At 34.6% G+C, this 23,312-nt stretch overlaps 1 protein-coding gene across 1 annotated transcript in view; it reads right to left on the bottom strand.

Annotated features, from left to right (window-relative positions):
* The window catches only part of Cnot6l (CCR4-NOT transcription complex subunit 6 like), a 73,365-nt gene extending 56,197 nt beyond the window's left edge, over nt 1-17,168 (bottom strand). The window contains exons 1-3 of the mRNA XM_010628363.2: nt 17,047-17,168; nt 15,498-15,684; nt 13,658-13,743 (exon numbers count right to left, since the gene is read on the bottom strand). Coding sequence (XP_010626665.1) covers nt 13,658-13,743; nt 15,498-15,684; nt 17,047-17,158 — 385 coding nt within the window. The 5' untranslated portion in view covers nt 17,159-17,168. The remainder of the gene's footprint in view (nt 1-13,657; nt 13,744-15,497; nt 15,685-17,046) is intronic.
* Between the last annotated feature and the right edge of the window lie 6,144 nt (nt 17,169-23,312).

The raw sequence follows: 23,312 nt of genomic DNA, 5'->3' as shown, positions 1-23,312 counted from the left end.
CTCTCAAACTAAATCCAACAGCACAATAAAAATATTATTCAACAAGTCCAAGGAAGATTTACCCAGGGGAGGGGAAGTGATTCAACATATGCTGTCAATAAAAATGATACCAAATGATGGAAACATCAACAAAATGAAGGAAAAACAATCACCTCATTAAAGATAGGGAAAGCATTAATAAAATACAATGTCACCTCCCTCTCAAATCAAATATAGAAGAAACAGACCTCAACAAAATTAAAGTTATACATGACAAAGCCATAGCTAACATCATACTTAACAGGGAAAAAAAATGAAGATCCTACCTTTAAGATCTGAAACAAAACAAGGATGTGGACTTTCACCAGATTCTTAACACAGTCCTGGAAGTCAGAACCAGAACAAGAAACAAATGGGCAAGAGAAACAAATGAAGGGCACACAAATTGGAAAGGAGAAAGTCAAATTATCTGTTTACATAAGATATGACCTTAGGTACAGAAAACCTTAAAGAAGCCACTAAAAAAAAAATTATTAGAATTTATAAGCAAATTCAGTAAAATGACAGCATAAATGAACAACATACAAAAAGGAAGTTGCATTTATATATACACCATTAACAAAACAGGTTAAAAAGAAATTAAGAAAGCAATTCCATTTGAAATAAAATACGTAGCTAGGCATAACCAAGCACATAAAAAAATTCTACCATCAAAACTCTAAAACACTGATGAAAGAAACTGATGATACCAAAAAATATCCCTTGTTTTATAAATTGAGAGAATGTTGTAAAAATGTCCAAACTACCCAGAGTGCTATACAGATTCAAATGAATTCCTATCAAAACAAATGTGACAAATTCATAGCAATAGGAAAAACACTTCTAAAATACATATGAAACCATAAAAGATCCCAAATATCTAATGCAATCCTAAGCAAAAAGAACAAAACACTGCACTACTTGACTTCTAAATACACTAACAAAGTTATAGGAACCAAAACATGATACTAGTATAAAAACACATGCATAGACCAATGGAACAGAACAGCGGCCCCAGAAATAAATCTATGTATTTACAGCCAACTAATACTCAATGAAGGTACTAATCACACACACTAGAGATAAGAAATGATAGGTGATAGGAAAACAGTATCAATAGGCAGAAGAATGAAACTAGATCCCTATCTCTTACCATATTAAAAAAAAATCAAATGAAAATGAGTAAAGGACACTCAAGACCCACAACTATATCAGATATATCAGACAAAAACATACGGTAAATACCTCTGGATGTTGGTTTTGGCAGAGAGTTTTTGGATATAAGTTAACAGCACAGTAGTACAAGTATAGAAATGGAATTTTTATCATACTAAGAGCTTCTGCACGGCAATGGAAACAATCACCAAAACTGAAGAGACTACCTACAAAAATCTAAGAAAATGTTTGCAAACTATTCACCAACAAAGGATTAACACTAGAATATACAAGGAACTCAATGGCATAATAAATAAAACACACTCCGATACTTTTGCTTTGGCTGCAGCAACAGCTGTGGTTATGGGTCTGACCCAGATAATTCTGTCCTGCACTCTCTGTGGATGACGGTGCCCCTCTGTAGCCACACAGACTCACTCCCATTCCCAAGAAGAACCTCTTTTACAAATGACTAAGTAGAAAGTCTACAGTTAGCAAGCAGGACACCATACATGAATAAAACCATCTTTTTTGTCTATATAAGCAGCCTTTCCTTCACCTTTATAGGAATAGTTTGTGTCCTGCTTCCTTTTATGCTGCAGCACACATCCTAATAAACCTTCTTTCAAATGGTTTTTATTTTGCTATTAATAATTTCTATTGATAGCAGAGCAGCCTGAGCTGGTTACATTAAGAGTTGGTAACACTAAAGGCTGCAGACCCTGAAAGTGCCCAGAGACTGGTGGGGCACAACGGAGAGCTGCCAGGAGATGTTAGCTCCAAATACTTGAAGAGTTCTACACAGCTGTTGAGACCTGCTGGCCTTAGCTATCATGAAAGCAGAGATGGGGACCACAGGCACTAACAATTGAAAGCTCCTGCCATTTAAAGCTCAGAGCTACTGTCACTAAGAGGACTATACTTTTGCCTATTTGTGGTATCAATCGAAATTGAGTAAAAGCATATCAGCAGACAATTAACATAAGTAGTATGAAATCTTAGAACCTTGGTAGTTCTTGATAGACACTGTCAAATCCATCAGTGTCTGAAGACATGTAACAACATGACCAAGCTGGGTATATTTTAGAAATGAACATGTTGCTAAAATTGGGGGGAATATATGTGTACACAGAACTTATTAATTAACCTTTGGAATGAGAAAAATAATTATCTCAATAAATGAAAAGTATTCAGTAAATTATCTGAACAAGGATTAACAAAGTAAAACTGAAACTTCTAAAATCTAAACTTTAATCAAAATCATAATAGAAGTATCACTCCTAATGAAAAAATATTAGAAGCATTCTCTTTAAAATTAGAAACTGAAACATGCCCAGTATTAATAATTCTAATTCAGTATTATATGAAACAGCCTTATCAGTACATTAAAGAAATTAAACACAGAGTCCACCCAAAAAATGTATACACACTTTAGGAAAAGAAAAATAGTATGATGATTTTTCAACAGATGGTGTTTTCCTCAAATATCTCATAAAACCAGTACAATGCCAGCCTCTGGAGAAGAAACTGAAAATGTATATGCAATAATCTCAATGATCAAGGTTACCCAAGCAGCAGTTCACCATACCAATAAATGTCTGGAAGCTCATGGCCACCACTTTGAGCACTTCTCATCATTGTAGAGGCCAAAGGTAATTTGTATTGATCTCATGATGTCTCAATTTATACAAGTTTTCTTTTCCTTAAGTATGTATACATTTCTTGGCAGACTCTGTATATAATAATTTGAAAGGAAAAAACAAAACTGCCACAGGAGATGAAGTGATTATCTGTGTACAAAGCCTCAAAGAATTTGCAAACTTTTAGAAAGAATGATAATTTAGCTAAGAAAACTTACTATGAGATGATTTTTAAAACTAACAAGGGTGGGGGTAGAGCTCAATGATAGTACATTTATATATAATGCACAAACCCTTGGTTCAATCCTCAACACAGCAAAACAAGACGAAACTCCACAAGCAAATGAGCATTTTAAAGCATAAAATATGCTTTTAAAAGGGGGAAAAAATAACCCACAGAAAATGTGCTTCATTAATCTTTAGAAAGTTGTAACATTTAATTCAGACATTAAATATGAATTTAAAAATTAAACTGGAGCCCAAATTCTTAAAAAGAAATATTCAGTATAATTAAGAAAGTCAGTGCATCCTCAAACAGTCCAGAGTGGTTAATGCAATGCTAAAGTTGCAACACACATTCTGTGTATGTGAACTAAACAAACTCTCGTAGCTATCAGGAAGAGCTAAGGAACCCAAACTACCAAAACACTGCTACAAAAGAAATGTGAGGGGACTTCGCAAATGAGATACTACATCTTGATATAAAGCCATAAAAATAATTAATATGGTAATGGGTGCAACATTAGACAAACTGACACAAGAACAAAAGTGAGATCACAAAAGTAGACTAGACATAGCAGGTAAGAGAGGGGTGACTTTACTATAAATGGGAAAAGGCAAATCTATTCAATAAATGATAAGGAGACAACTGGTTACTCATAGGACATAAACATGATCAGACCCTTACTGAAAACAGATCCTTGTTAGCATTTAAAATTCAATACCACATGAATTAAAAAATTAATTATAAAGAGCAACATTTTACAACTTTTAGAAAGTATGTTTATAAAACATCCTAATTTTTTAAAAATTAAAAATTAGAAATAATTAAAAATATACTGAGATAACATAAAGGAAACAAAAATGTAAAGAAAAGCCACACAATAGAAGAGGACATTTTAAACACAAAAGAGACAAAACAACCCAACTGAAAATAGGCAAAAGATATGAATAGTAACTTCAAAGAAAAAATATTAATGGCCAATAAATATATAAAAAGAAAAAATGTTCAATTTTGGCAATGAGGAAATGTCAATTAAAAGCATAATTTAAAAGCACAAAGTCCCGAGTTTGATTCCCGGTACCAAAAAAAGGCATAATTAAAAACCACTTCATATTCAATAATTGACAAAACCTTAAAAATCTGACAATAGCAATTATTGGAAAGAACACTGAAAAATGAAAACTATATTACTTCGGAAGTATAGCTTAGTAAATCTACTTTGTAAAACATTATGGATTACCTAAAAAAACTAAGGATACAGGATTCCTCAACCCAGTCATTCCATTCCACATCTTACGAACTGAATCAGGAGACATATACTAGATTGACAATAACTGCTTATACAGCCCCAGGTTGGGGAGGGGGAATCTAAATATCTATAGAACAAATACATTATAGTACATTCATTTATCAGAATATCACAGTTAAACCAATGAAGCATAACTGCAAGTATACATCAACACAGCTAAGTCATAAAAACATAAATGCTGAATAAAAAGCAAGTCACAGGAAATTACATTCAAGAATCCATTTATGTAAAAGTTAAGACATCTTTAACAAATACATACATAATCCCAGTCTCTAAAATTATCAAATTTATATTGTAAAATAGTCTTCTACTTTAATCTACTTTAAGAGATAAGCTTGAATTTTTCAAATTGTTGAGATCCAACACAATTTTATGAGGAGACATTAATGTTTAATTAATAAGGATCACACTGGCTGTATGTCAGAGAAAATATTTTACACCTCAGGACATCAATTTAAAAATTTTTTTTAATATAATAAGAATTTTCTTTTCTGGTACTAGGAATTGGACCCAGGCCCTTTGTCTGAGCTACATTCCCAGACCTCTTTTTATTTTGAGACAAAGTCTTGCTAAGTCGCTAAACTGACCAGGCTAGGCTCAACCTTGAGATCCTCCTGCCATAGCCTCCAGGGTGATGGGATTACAGGCATGCACCACAAGAATCGTTTTTATATATGCCTTTTCTTCCATAAACTTAACACATTATTGTTCTTTAAGAGACTACTTCCAACTTACTGGACTGGTCATGATCAAATGAATAAAAAGTGTCAATGACTGAAAACTAAACATTCTCAAAGATAAGAAAAAATGAATGAAAGTATAAGTTGAACATTCTTAATTTGAAAGTCAGAAATGCTTCCAAATCCAAAACTTTTTTTGAGCACTGATATGCCACAAATGAAAAATTCCCCACCTTACATCACATAATGAGTTACAGTCAAAATGCAAGTGCACTAAAGATACCACACAGAACTACCTGCCGCTTATGTGTAAACAGTGACATCACATAATGAGTTACAGTCAAAATGCAAGTGCACTAAAGATACCACACAGAACTACCTGCTGCTTATGTGTAAACAGTGTATGTAAAACATAAATGAATTTTGTTTATACTTAGGTCTCACAATGAAGAGATCACATTACACATATGCAAGTAAAATATATGAACTCTGAAACATTACTCAGCCTATACTTAAAATAGAACAAACTAAAGTTTAATGAAAAGGGATTTTATTCAGTCATGAACAAAGCTCAGTTACAGTTGGTGAAGCAGAGCTGGTTTCTATCTTGATAGAGAAGGCATCTTAGAAGAGATTTTAATGAATGTATTTCAGTAGACAAAAGGGCACTATAATAGAAGCCCAACCAAAAACAGTAGTTTCAAGACTAATACTTTACCTAGTAAAACAATGAAAGACTGAGGAGACAACTAGATATCCAGAATAATAGCCATTCAGTGATATTTATTCTACACTTTCTGGGAATATATCTTTCTACGTGAGACAACATGAAGTAGATTCATGAAAAAGAAATACCAACATTTGCTTTTCCAGCAAGACTGCCTGGTATTATACGTAAGTCTACTGGGTTCAAGTGTAAATTACTGAGGAGTGTGGTGAGCAGCAGAGAAAGAGAATCTCAAGATCTGGTGTTCTGACACTGGAATATAGCAGTACAAGGATGAGGAGGAGGAGGGAAGCAGTTCCCCAGAACCCAGGAAGGATCTGAGGTGTAAAATGAGGTCTACAGGGAAAGTAAAAAGAGAGATTTTAACAAAGAGGAGGGAAGGTACTAAGCAGTGATCTCTCCCAGAGCCTGAACAATCCTGAGGTAACAGAGGTGGACCGAATTTGCATATGCACAGTGACTACTGACAACCCCAGAGGCCTCCCCAGAGAAATGCACCAGTGGAACGGAGCACTGCACAAACCAGACTGCAGCATCTGGTGAGTTATCTGGGATCAGACCTCACCAAGGAGAGGGTGACTGGCTGGTAGCCATCTTGGAGAGGGGCCAACTGAACTCAGCTCAGAACTCAGAAGAGCTGTGGGCAGACTCCATCTAGTGGCTCCCAGTGTCTCGGTGCAGGTGCTGAGTTCAAATTAGCAGGAGGTCAGGGGGCAGAGCTCAAGTCAGCAGGAGACACACAGACTGTTGTAGGCTCAAGGAATCCAGTTCCAGCCTCATACCCAGAAACTGGCTTGAACTTCAGAGGAACTAAAGCGGCAGGCTCACTGGGATTATCCACTACTCCACCATGAAGCTGCAGCTAGCTTACTGAGATTAATCAATTTGGCTCTGGACTGTTTACCCATAGTGGCTAACAGTGACAGGAGAGACACACCTTGAATTGGACATTTATGGGTTTTTAAATCTTTTTTCTGTTTTCTTTTTTTTCCTCCTTTCTACTTCTTGTTTTGTCTTGTTTAGTTTTTTTCCTGATTGTTGGAACAGTTTCTAATTTTTTGCCTGTTGTTGTTCTGTTCTTTTCATTTTTTCCTTCACTTTCCTACCTGTCCTTTTCACTCATTTCCTAAAGTTTGTCCTCCAGCCTTGCTTCTGATCTTCCTCTTCTTCTATTTCTGCCCCTCCCCCAATGTCTTTTAAATCTTCTCCCCTCAGGGTAAAAATGCCATATTAAGGGCTACAATTAGTCATTTTCTAGGCTGTACTTGATGCTATTGGTATTGTTGATCGTACTACTTTAGCCAAGGTGACATAACTGTGCTAATCAGTTGTTCCTCCCAGTACACCAAGACTGAGATTGCCTAAGGGTCTTAAAAAGAAAACCTATATGCCAGTGCCAAAGAACTGGCAGCTGTGCCAAATAGGCAGAAACATCTTATCCCCAATAAACTGAAGAGATAGGATCCTAAAACTGACTCAAAACCCAAAAGCTAGCTATACCTGGAAGACACTTCTGAGAAGTAGTCACTTACTAAGGGTTCTAAATACTGGCAATAAAGCTACTCACCATAAGCAATATACAAGCATCAACTCAGGATTCAAACTTTTAAAAATATTAAAAATGAAAAGACATTTAAATAAGAGGCAACCCTACAGACTTTCAGCTCACCAAAGGCAAACTTACAATTCCATGAACCCCAACAGAATAAATCCACCAGGCAAGACAAGAAATTACACAGAAAAGAAGGAAGCCAATAGCAGGAAAATAACATGACAGAGATAAGAAAATCTGTATCAGTTATAACCATCAATGTAAATGGTCTCAATTCACTGATCAAAAGAAACAGACTGGCAGAACGGAACAAGAAGCAAAATCCAACAATATGTTGTATACAAGAAACACATTTAATTGAAAAACAAATTCATAGACTGAAAGTCAAGGGATAAAAAACAATATTCCATGAGACAGGAACCTGGAAAAAAGCAGGGATAGCTATTCTATTTGCAAACAAAATAGATCTCAAGCCAAGACTGATGAAGACAGACAAAGAAGCCAGGGATTTAGCTCAGTGGTTCTGCCACCTGCTTCCCAAGTGCAAGGCCCTAAATTCAATCTCTGGTGTCAAAAAAACAACAACAACAAAAAAAGAGATAAACAATCCTACACTACATCCTGGTAAAGGGAACAATCCAAGAGGAAGATAGAACAATCATAAATATATCTGCAGTATATACAAGCACACCCAACTACACAAAAAAGATATTAACAGACATGAAAAATTATACAAACACATACAGTTGTAATGGGCAACCTCAATATCCCACTGTCACAAATAAACAGATCAGACAAGAAATCAACAATGAAATATAAGAATTGAACCAAACTCTTGAACAAATGGACTTAACAGATGTTTATAGACTGTTCCACCCCAAAACATCAAAATACACATTCTTCTCAGCTGCACATGGGACTTTCTCCGAAATAGACCATATACTAGCCCATAGAACATGATGAAGTAAATGCAAAGGAACTGAAATAATCCCATGCATATTATCAGACCACACTGCAATGAAGTAGGAAATCAATGGCAAGAGAAACCACATGAACCCCATAAACAAATGGAAATTCAATAACACCCTCCTGAACAACCAATGGGTCACAGCAGAAATTAAAGAAGAAATAAGACAATTTCTATAATTAATAACAACAATACAACATACTGGAACTTGTGGGACCCAATGAAAGCAATCCTACAAGGAAAATTTATAGTAGTGAATTCCCATATCAGGAAAACAGTGGGTTCAAACAACCTAATGTTGAATATCAAGCTTTTAGAAAAAGAAGAGCTAGTCAAGCCCAAAGCTCATTGGAGGGAAGAAATTATAAAAATCAGAGCAGAAATTAATGCAATGGAGACTAAAAGAACAATATAATGAATCACAGGGTTAGTTCTTTGAAAGATTAAATAAAATTGACAAACCCTTAGTCAACCTTATCAAAAAAAAAAGGAAAGACAAAAAACCCATGCAACTAGAAATGAAAAGGGTATAATCACAACAGATCCTGCAGAGATCCAGAAGATCAGCAATACCTTCTTCAAGAACCTGTATTCTACTAAGATGGAAAACAGGAAAAAAAGGACAGATTCCTAGGAATATACTAATTACCAAAACTGAATCAAGATACAGAAATTCTGAATAAAACAATACTATCCAATGACAATGAATATAATTTAAAAATTACCGACAAAGAAAAGCCCTGGCCCTGATGGATTAACTGGTGAATTCTACAAGAAATTCAGAGAGGATCTAATTTTGCTACTCCTCAAACTCTTTCATGAAATTGAAAGGGAAGCAGTACTTCCAAATTCATTCCTGGAAGCAAGCATTACCCTGATTCTAAACCACAGAAGGATTCAAGGAAAAAGGAGAATTACAGGCCAATCTCCCTAAAGAACAGAGATGCAAAAATTCTCAATAAGATACTGGCAAACAATGCAGGAAATCATCAAGAAGGTTATACACCATGACCAAGCTGGATTCATCGCAGATATGCAGGGATAGTATAACATATGCAAATCAATAAATGTAATACACTATATTAATGGAGCCAAGGGAAAAAAAAACTGTATGATCCTCTCAATAGATGCAGAAAAAGCATTAAGGTCCAACACCCACTCATGATAAAAACCCTCCAGAAAATTGGTGTAGATGGTCTTTATCTCAATCTGATAAAAGCCATCTATGTCAAACAAACAGCCACCATCATACTAAATGGACAAAAACTGAAAACTTTCACTCTAAAATCAGGAACAAGACAAGGATGTCCGCTGTCACCACTCTTGTTCAATGTAGTTCTGGAAACCCTAGCCAGAGCAATCAGACAGGAGAAAGAAATAAAAGGAATAAGGATAGGAAAGAAGGAAGTTAAATTATCATTATTTGTAGATGATATGACACTCTACATAAAAGACTCCAGTCTTTTAGTAGAGTTTTGTGGGGTCTTCTCCACCAAAAGACTTTTAGATTTGATAACCAAATTCAGTGCCATAGCTGGATACAAAGCCAACACTCAATCATCATTAGTCTTCCTACACACAAACAACAGACTCACAAAGAGAGAAATTAGAGAAACAATCCCTTTCATAATAGTATCCCCCAAAAAAGAAATACCTAGGAACCAATCTAACAAAGGAAGTAAAAGACCTCTACACTGAAAATTACCATACTGTGAAAAAGGTGATCAAAGAGGATATCATAAAATGGAAAGATATCCCTTGTTCTTGGTTAGGAAGAACCAATATAGTGAAAATAGCCATACTTCTAAAACTCTCATCTAAATTTAGTGCAATCCTGATCAAAGTTCTAACACCTATCTCAAAGAATTAGAGAAAACAATCCTAAAATTCATTTTGGAACCAGAAGAACCTAGAATAGCAAAGACAATTCTGGACAACAAAGGTAAGGCATGAAGAATCACAATTCTTGTCTTGAAATTATACTACAAAGCTACTATGATTAACAGTATGGTCCTGGCACACAAAAACAGACCTAAGGAACAGATTAGAAAATGTAAAGACAACTCCAGATGTATTCAACCACCTTATCTTTGACAAAGAAGCCAAGCACCTTCACTGGAAGAAAGATAGTCTCTTTAATAAATGGTCTGGAAAACATGGTTTTCCACATGCCCAAAATTGAAATCAGACCCATATTTTTCACAACACTCATTAACCTAAAATCAAAATGGATCAAAGATCTAAATATTAAAACAGAAGCACTAAATCTGCTGGAAGAGAGAATGGGTAGAACATTTGAGGACACAGCAGTAGGCAGAGACTTCATGAACAAAACCCAGTCTGCATGGGAAATACTACAAAGAATCAACAATTGGGACCTCATCTTACTAAAAAGCTTTTGCACAGCAAGAGAAACCACCAGCAGAGTGAAGAAACAACTCACATTAGTGGAAAAAAAATTTACCAGCTATTCAGATAAAGGACTATTATCTAGAAAATATAAAGAGCTTAAAAAAATCAGACCCCCCCCAAATTTAAAGACTCAATGCAAAAAGAGGCATCTGAAATAAAAAGACACTTCTCAGGTGAAGAATTAGAAATGGCAAATAAATATATGAAAAAATGTTCAACAGTTCAACATCTTTGGTCATTCATGAAATACAAATTAAAACAATGCTGAGATTCCATCTCACTCCAGACAGAATAGCAGTTATCAAAAAAATCAACCAATAACAAATGCTGGCAAGGCTATGGGGAAAAAGGAACACTTCTCCACTGTTGGTAGGAGTGTAGACTGGTGCAACCACTGTGGAAAATCAGTGTGGAGATTTCTCAAGAAACTAAAATTAGAAGTTCCATTTGACCCAGCTATACCTCTTCTTCGTATCTTCCCGAAAGAATTAAAAGCATCATACCACAGCAATACAGAGCATAGTTTGTAATAATTAAATCTTGGAAATAGCCCAAATGCCCACTAACATACAAGTGAATGAAGATATGCTTTTTTAATATAATGGAATACCATAAAGGATGGGCTTGAGACATTTATAAGTAAATGGTTGGATGCACCTTGAGACCATACTCTTAAGTGACAGAAATTGGACACACATGTTTAAATACCATACTGTTTCTCTGGTGTGAGAAACCAAAAATGGAAATAAGGACTGAAATATATAATGGATGTTGGAAAATGGGAAGAAAGTGTTCAAATGGTAAGGAGAATAAGAGAACAGCAAGGGAGAAAGGAAGGAAGGGACAAGAAAAGAACAACAAAAGGAAAAAATAGAAACAAATCTCTACATAGAGAAGGGGACTTGAGGAGGGGAATGGGATAAAATTTATTTTTTAAAAACTAAATTATTAATTTATCTTTGATACACTATCCATTTCTACTAAGAAAAAGAAAATAGATATTTTGATTAATGTTAAGGGACCCTATAAGGTTATGGGAGCCTAATGTTAAGGGAGCCTGCAATTCCAGCACTCTAGGAGTCTGAGGCATGATTGTGAGTCCAGTAAGAACAATTTAGAAAATTAGTGAGACTGTCTAAAAATAAACAGGACTAGGATGTAGCTCAGTGTAAAAGCCTTGAGTTCCACTGGAAGGAAAGGGTGAAGGGGGAAAATTCTTAATAAAGACAAATAATTATAATTTAATAAATAAAAAATAATAAAAAGATAAAAAGTATTAATTTCATATTTCATGAATCTGTTATAAATAATCATTACATTTTTTTTAATAAAGAGGAAAATCTCTGCCCCTACTTTACCTCTAGATGGGCTGTTTCACCTATATCAGATTTAGCATATAAAAATAAGATTAACTGTCTGAACCATTCAATTCTAAGTGCCTTAGGTTAATTCTCAGGAAAATATTCTAGATTAAAATGTTTTACGTTTTATAAACAATTCTTTTTTTTTTTTCTAGGGATTGAACCTAGGGCATTGTACTTGTGAGGCAGGTGGAACCACTGGGCTAAATCCCCAGCCCAAAATGTTCTATATTTTAGATTAAAATGTTTTAGAAACTATTTTAGACATATATTTTAAATATTTCCTTCTTTACTTCATATATTATTAAATTATCAAAAAACTTGTATAATGAAACTATATACACAATATTCAAGCTATTAATATAATTATCTAATTTATGAGACTATAAAAGGAAGCCTAATATCATTTCTGTCACTTCAAGAAATATTGTCACATTCTTTCTATTCTTATTGACACTTCAATATTAATCCTCCCATTATATTACAGAAGAAGTCAATGGTCAGAGGGCATGGTTCAGTGGTAGGGCACCTGCACACCATGTAGAAGTTCTAGGTTTGATCCTCAAAGGGAAGGAGGGAGGGATGATGACAGTTACGGTGGACAGCCAACTTGATTGGCTTGGGAGCTACCAGAGAGACTAATAAAGCACACTTTCAGGTCTTGTGGCTAGATTATGGAAGCATGGTCCCTAGTCCCTTCCTCTCTTTCACTGTTCCCCTCCTCTTTCTGGCCACCATGAACTGAGCTGCTTTCCTCCACCGTGTTTCTGCCATGAAGCCAACCATTCATGGACTGAATCCTTAAAACTGTGAGCCAAATTAAACTTCTCCATGAAGTTATGGGTATAGATATTATGTCTCAGCAATAGGAAAGATAGCTAATACATGAGGAAAGAAAAATATGCAAACAGAACATTTTTATAGATAAGTCTTTGAAAAAATAAAATAAAATACCTGAAAGCATATGAAGTAAAGCTTTAGTTATGCTCATTCCTCAAAAGCACAGAAAATATCTTTAACCAATACAGTATAAAAATAAACCTTCATTTTTACTTTAATAGAAAATTACACAAAATTCACTATTTACATGAATTGAGTATAACTTTCATCTCAAACTGAGCAAAATGCAACCAATCAGAGAAGCATGCATTTTAGATTTACAATAATTACTAATTAGGTACAGCTACTCCGTACTATTGTTTTCCTTCTTGTAATCACGTGATATGCCAATGCTACCTTATCTACTGTATCAAAAGCTAAAATGGGGTATGCTAAGATTTTATCCTATTAAGCAATTTTTAAAGAAAGGAAGAACTACTGTGCTAAATTTAAAGTATCTCCTCTATACAGTGAAACTCATAATTTGTACATTGTTTGTAATTATAATAAAAAGGAAAAACACTAAAATTCCCCTATAAGTTTAAGTTGATAGCAGCATACTAAAATCCTGAAGCTCAATTTGATACCCAAAAAACTATTCTCTTTTCAAAAGAAGTATAGTTGTATTCTCAAAATGATACTAAAACCTAACCTATAAATAAAATGTTTAAAGGGCTCAGATCACTTGGTACCGAGTGTTAAAACCATATCTTTTAAAAAAAAAATTCACTCACCTTTCAAACCTAGAGTTTGCAGCTGGAAGAGCCGGCCAAGTTCATAAGGCAAAACCCGTAACATATTGTGATTTAAAAGCAATTCCCTGTTTAAAAAAATTAAAAAAAAAATCTTTTAAAACACCAATCTTTATCAATACATGTATTTGCCATTCTAATCCTTTTTTCTAACATGAGTGATGCCTACATTCAAGTGATTTCTCTATGCTGATCCAAAACTGCTGTGTACTACAGCATTAAGATACTACAGAATGTGTAATTGCCAGAATTTTTAGCAGTGTTTCTCTGATTTACTTATCCTCTAGCACAGGTTAAAGTTAGAGGCAAGGAAGTACATGTCATTTTCAATCTAAATCTATCCTCTTTGCTTTCTTACCCAAAATGCCTATCAGATGTGACATGTCAGTATCAAAGTGACATATCAGTATCCAAAGACACAAGACAATAAGCAAATCTGAGCCTAGTTCAATTTATAGAAAAGTCTTTACATAATCTTTAGGATTAAACTATAATTAGCAGACTAATCACCTGCATCTTTTTTATAACTGATTACAAACACTAGTCATTTCAAAATAAGGGTAAACTTGCAAGCGCAAGGACCTGAGTTCAATCCCCAGTACCAAAAAAAAAAAAAAAAGTGTAAAAACAGAAAAATATACAATTAATAAAGAACAAGAAGTGAGTTACTTGGGTGTAGTGTCCCATGCTTATATATAATTGCAGCGCTTGGGAAGCTGAGGCAGAGGAATCATGAAATTCCAGGCCAGCCTGGACTATGTAGTGAGACCTTATCTCCAAAAAGTTTAAAAAAGGGGTGTGGGCTGGGCATGGTGGCACATGTCTGTAATTCCAATGCCCAATACTCTGAGAGGCTAAGGCAGGAGAATCACAAGTGCAAGTCCAGCCTGGATAACTTAGTGACACAGAAAGACCCTGTCTCAAAAAAAAAAAAAAAAAAAAAAATCCAGGGTTCAATCCCTAGTACTGAGGAGAGGGAAGGGGGAGAAGAGCAGAAAGACGAGGGGAAAGAGGGGGAGAGAGGAGGAAAAGAAGAGAGCGTGAAGGGTATGAAGAAGAGGGGGCAGGAGAAAGTGTATCAAGAAAATAAAATATAATGAAAAGACAACTCTCATGAACAACCAGACACACAACATAAATATTAAAGCACAGGAAATATGTAAGAAAAGGATAGCATAAATAAGGTCTAAGTTTATAACTGTGAAATTCTGAGCAGACTACAGAAAAAATAAAGGGCACTTTCATTAATAGATGATCGAAAAGTTCTACAACAAACTAATAAGGGGATGGTAAAGAACAGTATGTTTATTTACTGCTTAACAGATAATGCAGAAAGACAATTCTTGTTTTTATTGGGAACACATATACAGTCTCAAGATTCCTAGAACATTTTATACTACAAAAAAAATGTTAAATCTTGAATGAAAAACAAATCTATCAAGTTTTAAAGTTTTCTTAATGAGTTGTAATATAAAATATAAATATACAATGTCTTATAATTGGAATACATTCCTCTAAGCTTGGTTTACAAGCAAATCATATCTTTTTCCCAATTATTTCAGATTAGTCCTATCAGAGTTGAAGTCAAAATGAGACTCTTAACCTTACCTCACCTCCAATCTGTCAAAACTGATGATGGGAATTTCCAAATTTAAAGGAAATGCTCAATGAAGGGCAACTCAAGAACTGTGCTTACAGTGTTTATATCATTTGATTGTCACAGACACACAGAAATTCCACTGTAAAAACAGTAACATCCCATAATTTTATTTGATAAATTTAGAATTTTATATAATGAGTTGTGTCTGTAATATTTCCTCACCTGAGAGATACCATGTTTCCTAGTTCTGCTGGTAAACTTCTGAGTTTATTGGATGACAGATCCAGGTAAACCAGATTATGAAGCTTGGCAATGTCAGGTGGAATGCGACTAAGGTAATTGTCATTTAGGTGCAGCGCTGTCAAGTGTGTCAATGACCAAAGTGATGTACTTAAACTCCGCACTCTACCTAAAAGACAAAATATTAAAGCATAAAAATCTAAGCCCAATGCAAAGGTTGACCTGCAAGACTAAAATGTATAAGAAGCCAGGCATGGTGGTGCACCCCTGTGATAACAGCACTAAGAAGGCTGAGGCAGAGGATCACTGAACGTTTAAGGCCAGCCTGGGCTATATAGCAAGACCCTGTCTCAAACAAACAAATAAAATAAAACGTAGAAGAAACTGCAAATAGACACTGTATCTTTGACATTTTAAATTTTCTACTTAAGGCCATACAATTGCTTCTATACAAACCTGGTCTTAATTTTATTTCATGACATTTTTACCTAATAATCACTTTTTCTTAAGAGCCTTCTATGTATTAAATGACTTGTGGCAAGCCAGGCGTGGTGGCACACACCTGTAATCCCAGCACTCAATAGCCTGAGGCAGTAGAATTGCTGTGAGTTTGAGGCCAGCTTGGGCTACACAATGAACATAAGGGCAGCTTGAACTACACAGCAAGAACCTGTCTCAAAAAGCAAATAGATGGATGGACGGATGAGTTGTATAAAATATAAAGACCCTTAGAGTATTAAAACACGGGGCTGGATTTGCTCTTGTGGAAGGATGGTCTTGATTTTACTTTTAAGTCATACTCCTTACAAAAGTATTTCTCATATGCTCAATAAAAAATATTAGTGCAAAGTTTATATCCAGGGGCTACATCAAACTACAAACTTTAAATAGACAAGAATAATTACTATGATTTAGGACCAACCTTAGATTAGCTATCAGGAAAACCACTGTGTCCCCAAAAGAGCCATCTTTTCTCAGCTTTCTGATGTTACAATTAAAGACTCACAACTCTGGCTTAAGATTTTGCATTAAGTGCAACATATTCAAGTAAACAATCATAAATCAAGCTGTGACGCCCTAGGCAGAAGATGCATTAAATCAGAAGATCTGTGTCAGAGTCTTGATTTTTACCATTGATTAGCTATGTAAGTTCAAGCTCAGCTTCCACAAAATGGGATGTTATCTTACATACAATAATATTAATTATACAAAATAATTATATGAAAATCATCTTATAAATTTTACACAAAACTAAAGTGTTTTTTAACTGTATAACAAACAGATTTAGTTGAGCAGGATAGTGGAAAGTAGAGGACACAAAATCTCAAAGGGGAAATATTACTTTTCATATAGCTATTGAGGAGTAAATTCAATTCTTTTCTTTCTTCTAATAACAGATTTAAAAAGATAAACACTAGTACCTCAGCATCCTTATATTTTATTTAGTCCAATTTAAAATTTACAGAAATATAACAATAACCTTGTTTGTTAGTACTTACACCCCAGATCAAATGCTTTACTTTCTACTCACCCGAGATTTCTAATTCTGCCCAGTGAGATTTTTTCCCATTGGCTACCTCCTCTGCTGACATGATGGTATAAATTCTGCGAGGATCTGGAGGATCATATTTTTCCTTTGGCATCCCTATTAGTCTGTGGAGGAAAAAAGGATCAATTAGTATAATCTTACAGAGGAAAAAGGAGACAATGAGACCGCAAGTTTTCTCTTTCTTTCCCATTACCAGGCTACTAAGTCATTTCATACCACAAATTTTCTCTTGAAAAACCTATCATCTGTAGCACAAAAGCTCTTGAAAAAAATTCATTAACAGACAACGAAGAGAAAATGAAAAAAAAACAGTGGCCCTAGACTTTGTAGTAACCAATTTCCCTACATTCATTTACATTGCTTTCTCAGACACAATGGATCTTACCACCAGTTTCCCGATGGACTCCTAAACTAGTCTAAGAGAATCAGATATTTCTATCTTCCTTTCCTCAGCGATATGTAAATATCCCAATCAGCATGACATTCCCCTTGACAGAGATTAGTTCAAAGATATCTAAAAAACACAAGGCCTCAAGACTCCTCTATGTTTATTGGAGAAGCAGGCTTCTCTCTCCTGCTGGTCATAAATGAAAAAGAATACAGTCCTAAGGCATCCACCCAACAACTATAAAGGAAGTAAGCCAAAAAAGGCAGAGTCTAGAAAACAGAGAAACAAAGCTAAAGAGCTCACTGAATCATACCTATAGCACTCCCAACCAAGCCAACATACAGTATTTCCCTTATTAAGGTAATTTGAGTTGTGTTTTCTGTTATTTGCTTCAAAAATATCCTAATTAGGGTGACTGCATAAATTCTTTGCCAATCTTAATTCATATCTGTTATCCTGAGGTAATTATTAATATTCTTCCTTTTCACAATGCAGAGTATCCAATTGGATCAGTTACATGGCCATAGCACACAAATCAAAATGAGTACTAGGCAGTCTTCTTCACAGTCATAGCACAATCATCACCAATGACCAACTGAGATTTAAAATTACTCACATGTACTATGTATGAAGATGACAAATGTAACCTCATTAAAGTAATCCAGTATAAGAATGGCTCTGACAGTAGGCAGAAAATAAAAGTCCACTTTAGGGGCAGGGATTTAGCTCAGTGGTTCTGCTACCTGCCTCGCAAATGCAAGGTTCCAAATTCAATCCCCAGGACCAAAAAAAAAGTTCACTTTATTTTTACTAAAATGAGTGTCAGCCTACTTGAATTCTTACATACCATTCATAAATTGCTACATAGTGTTATAATTGGTTCTCTGTTCACACTTTTAATACACATAAACACAAACACAGATACTACAGAACCAAGTGCCTGAATCTGCAAGTTATTTTTAAGTTTAGAATTAATATAGGACTCGGTTAGCGAACCTATGGCATACATGCTGTAGTAGGCTGTTTGTATCATTGAAAGCTCTACAAGGTTTGCCATAACTAAATAAGTGATCTGAAATTTTTGTTACCTATACAGAATATAAAAGTAGTACTTTATCATATCCTAAGAAATCAACACATTTATAAGCATATTATAATCAAACTTTCCCATATTATAATTTTCCCTCATATTTTGAGGAGGAAATAGTCGTGTCTTTCTTTCTACTTAATGGGACAAAGAGAAAGTTTTCCAGGTTTGTCCACCTTATAACAGCAATTAATTTCAAAGATTCCACATCAATTTCTTTAATTTTAACCTTATACAGTCTGGGTGATACTAAATTATATTTTTCTTTAATGTCTTATAAATTTATAAAGTACAAAGAAAGTGATCATTTTCCAGAGGGAACAAACCTGATTTCTGTCATTCAACCTATGTAAAATACTTGTGAAAGTAAAATTTATAGGTAATGAAATTTTAAGAATTTCTACTGTATACTATAAGGGATATGTGTCTTTGGGGGTATTTTTACACACTAAGATGATACCAAAAATAAAGGGGAATCAAAGTTCAGATCCAGACTCAAAGATATTCTACAAAATCCACTACCAACAGTCAGGATTTTAAATTATGAAATTTGCAAAAACACAGGTTTCAAAATTTTTAGATTATTTTTATAAAACTAGGGTATAAAATTAGAAATCAAATTAATTGACTATTTTAACTATGATTCCCACTAAATGGTTTATGGTTCATAAAGGAACTGTGAGTTATTCCTGTGGGGAGGTATTCTTTTTATATGACATACAGTTTATAAGACAATAATATGTATTTTTTAAATGACCATATGCTTTATATTCCTAAAATCTACTACCTTCCTACCTTTCCCGTCTTATAGCCAATTACCAACCAATGCTTTTCTAATATTAATCTGAAGAAATTAATCCACATGTTCAACTCTCCCAAATATTTTACAAATTTAGATAGATTAACATCTTTTCTAACATCCATTCTATTCTCTGAAAAACTGCCATTTTAAATTACCTTTCTATTGTTATAAATTAAAACTTGTAAAATCTCTTATTTAAAAAACAGCTTCACAAAATTTTTATCAATGTGTAATAAAAACAAACACAATAATACTGACATTAAGAGTCAAAAATTCCCTTGGATTTTATTACAACACAATAAAAATATGTCATTTAATTCTTCATAATGATTCCATATTTGAGTAATTTGAAGATAAAACACACATTTCATGTGGATTGATTCAAGAATTTATTAGAGTTTATATTTCTGGTGATTGCTACTAAGTATGCTATCAAAAATGTAGAGAACTCAAGTGCAGGAAATTAGCAGTTAATGCCTTTTGGTCATCTCTGTTTTCCCCTCTTAGATCCTCAACATCAGGAAGTCACCTTGTAGGTATATTACAAATACCTACTTCAAAATAATTTAATATAAAAAATAATCATTCAAATATAAATCTCTAAATGTGACCCTGATAATACAATATCGAATAATCTCACATACAAGCCAGAACTGCACAAGGTCGAAAATGGAGTGATGGACACCTTTCATCCAAGAAACAGAAATGCTTTATTTTAGAAAACCTAGGGCTGGGAATTTAGCTCAGTGGCACTGTGCCTGCCTTGCAAGAATAAGGTCCTGAGTTGGATCCACAGCATCAAAAAAGAAAGAAAATCTAGCAGCTAATTCCATTCCTTATCTTTTCAACTGATAAGGCAAGTTTTTGTGATGCTGGGGATCAAATCCAGCACCTCAGGTACACTAGACAAGCTCCATCAATGAGCTACATTCTTAGTCCTTGGGGCAAGTTTCTGGATTAGTTGTTTCCAAGAGTTCCCAACTTCTACATCTTTTTGGGGGGATTGGAGATAGTTCAGGATGGCCTTAAACTCACTTTGTAGCCCAAGGTAATCCTCCTGCCTCAGCCTCCTGAGTGTTAAGATGACATGCCATGATGCCCAGGCAAATTTCAAGGAAAATGAATACACATGCACGCACACACACACACACACACACACACACACACTCACGGAGGTAGGCAGGGGGAGGGAGAGGGGGAGAGAGAAAGAAAATCAGAACAAACAAAAGCTGAACTAAACTTCTATATATATTGGTCATCTGGAGTAGCTTATAAAAAAAGTAGCCTCTACAGTGTATGTAAAAAGACATATCCTTAATGTTGCTAAACTACAGCTACCTTCTCACCACTCTAGGTTTAAAGTCATTTTATTTCAATCTGTAATCCAGCATTATTAATGTTATTTCATTTACTTTTACCTTGTTTAAGCAAGCAAAATAACAGTGAAGTGCAAAGTTTTTGACATCAATATCTATTTTTAATTATACATAACTATTAATCATAATAATAATCTTACAAAATTTGTACTTTATCCGAAAAGGTATCTTACCCATACTTTTAGCGTTGGCTCACCAGCTGATACAAAAAAAAAAAAAACAGCCTAGCACATCACACTGCATACTGTAGAATCATAATGACAAAATTAATGACAGGAATCAGAAGAGCTTAAAAGATACTTCTGAGGTAAATAACAATTTGATTAGTAATTCCATTCCACTTCCATAACAAGAACCTCTGGACAGTACTAGTCTTTTATATTCATATATGACAAATAATGCAAGCATTCAGAGAAAACTTCAAGTTTTCCTGACATCTCCAGCTCTGTGACCACTCTAAGTAAAACAAAATCTACTTTTTATGATGGTAAAATTACTTACCATTATTTTAAAAACCTTTAGACTTTTGGACTCTCGAGTTTCTGACCAGTTTAACATTTATTCAAGCAATAGTCATTGCATGCCTACTACTATCATTTACTCTACGACGCACTAGTTCTTCCACAATGAACACAACAGAAATGTATATGCCTCATGGAGTATATACTATCTTCATGGCACTATTTGAAAAAGAAAGCTTCAGAATATTTTATTTTAAATAATCATATTAAAATTGTGGAATTCCTTATTACTACTATTTTTCCCTTTCATCAGGTAATTACTTGCACTGGTCTATGTCAGTGGTAGCAAACCTATGGCACATGTGCCACAGCAGGCTGTTATCTTTGAAAGCTCTAAAAGGTTTACCATCACCGGTCTATGCTGTTGTTATACTAAAATGAGTAGAACAGCTAAAAGGGAAAATAAAACATCCTCATCACAAAGGAAGACAGTAATTAACAACGGATAACCTGTTGAACAGGTTAGGGTAAGTGGAAAAAGTAGTGAGTTCCCAGCAAACAAGTTTTGACTGGACTCTACTGGGGAATGGTACCAAGATAACACAGTCAACACATACCAGTTTGCGTTTTTTGTGTCTGCAGTACTGGGGATGGAACCCAAGGATAGATACTCTATCATTAAGCTATATGCCAGCCCCCTCTACCTACCATCCATCCATCTATCCATCCATCCATCTATCCATCCATCCATTCATTCTGTTTAGAGCCAAGGTCTCACTAAGTTGCCTGGACTGGGCTCAAATTTGTGATCCTTCTGCTTCAGCCTCCCAAGTACCTGTAATTACAGGAGTGCACTACTGTGCCTGGCGCATACCAGTATATTTAAGTTCAGGTAACAGCAAGTGGTTTCCTATAACAGTGATCATATTTTTTTCTACCATCCTTACTGGCAAATCAAAAAATTACATAAGAGCAATAACAAGGACCCTTAGTTCTTTAGAAATAATTAGACTAAATATGACATTTCTAGTTAGAGTATTCTCAGGGATCTGTTTCTTATCCTAAATAAAACTAATTATTTACCCAAACAAAATGCATAGGTATATGTGTCAATAAAGCCCCTAGATGAAGATGAGAAGATGTTACTAGTTATTAGATAGCTTTCCAAGGTAATCCAAAGATAACTTTATGTCAACCCAGACATAGCTGCAGGAAGCTCTGGGCTCTGGAAAGGGGTGAGGGCAATGTCAGTTTAAATGCACTTTACTAACAGGAGATGGGAAAGGAGATTTAGAAACTTTCTCCCATAATTAGGATACCAGAAAACAGCAGCAAACTAACAAAAAATATAAATATTTTTTAAAATGGAGACTAGACCTGAGGTTATAAATCTATAAATCACTTCAAAAGATGTTAATGATCATAGAAAAAGAATAATCTTATTTCATTAACAATCAATTTGGACAATCATTTTTCTCCTATCATTTCAAATTAGGTCTCTCTGCCCAACAATCATTATGCTTCAATGCCTCCCACTTACCTAATTAAGCTACAAAAAATAGAAGGTAATTTAATTTTCAACACCATTTTTTCCAGGACTATGATTTCTTACCCTGACACTTGTATTCCTTATTCATATACATTTTCTATTTCCTCTAACATATACATTTGCATTTCTTTCAGCTGGTATCAAATAACTATTCATCATTTTTAAGTTATCTTCACCTTTTCAGTACATGTTCCCAGATAGAAATCAATAAGCTGATTCTAAAATTTATATGGAAAGATAAATAATCTAAAACAGCGAAATCTATTTCTTTTGGAAATTTTTCCTTTAAAAAAAAAACAAACTTCATTTTAATCTGTGGCAGGTTGATATCCAGTTTTTCCAACACCATTTATTAAAGAGGCTATCTTTCCTCCACTGAGGATGGTGAGCTCCTTTGTCGAAGATGAGGTAGCTGAGTACATCTGCATTTGTTTTTGTGTCTTCCAGTCTGTTCCATTGATCCTCAGGCCTATTTCTTTGCCAGTACCATGCTGATTTTATCACAGTGGCTTTGTAGTATAGTTTCAAATTGGGAATTGTTACACCTGGTGCCATGTGACTGTTGCCTATAATGGCTTTTGCTAT

This window comes from Fukomys damarensis, unplaced genomic scaffold, assembly GCF_012274545.1.
Source record: "Fukomys damarensis isolate Sample0158 unplaced genomic scaffold, DMR_v1.0_HiC HiC_scaffold_32, whole genome shotgun sequence".
Taxonomy (NCBI): domain Eukaryota; kingdom Metazoa; phylum Chordata; class Mammalia; order Rodentia; family Bathyergidae; genus Fukomys; species Fukomys damarensis.
This window is presented reverse-complemented; position numbering and strand designations above follow the sequence as displayed.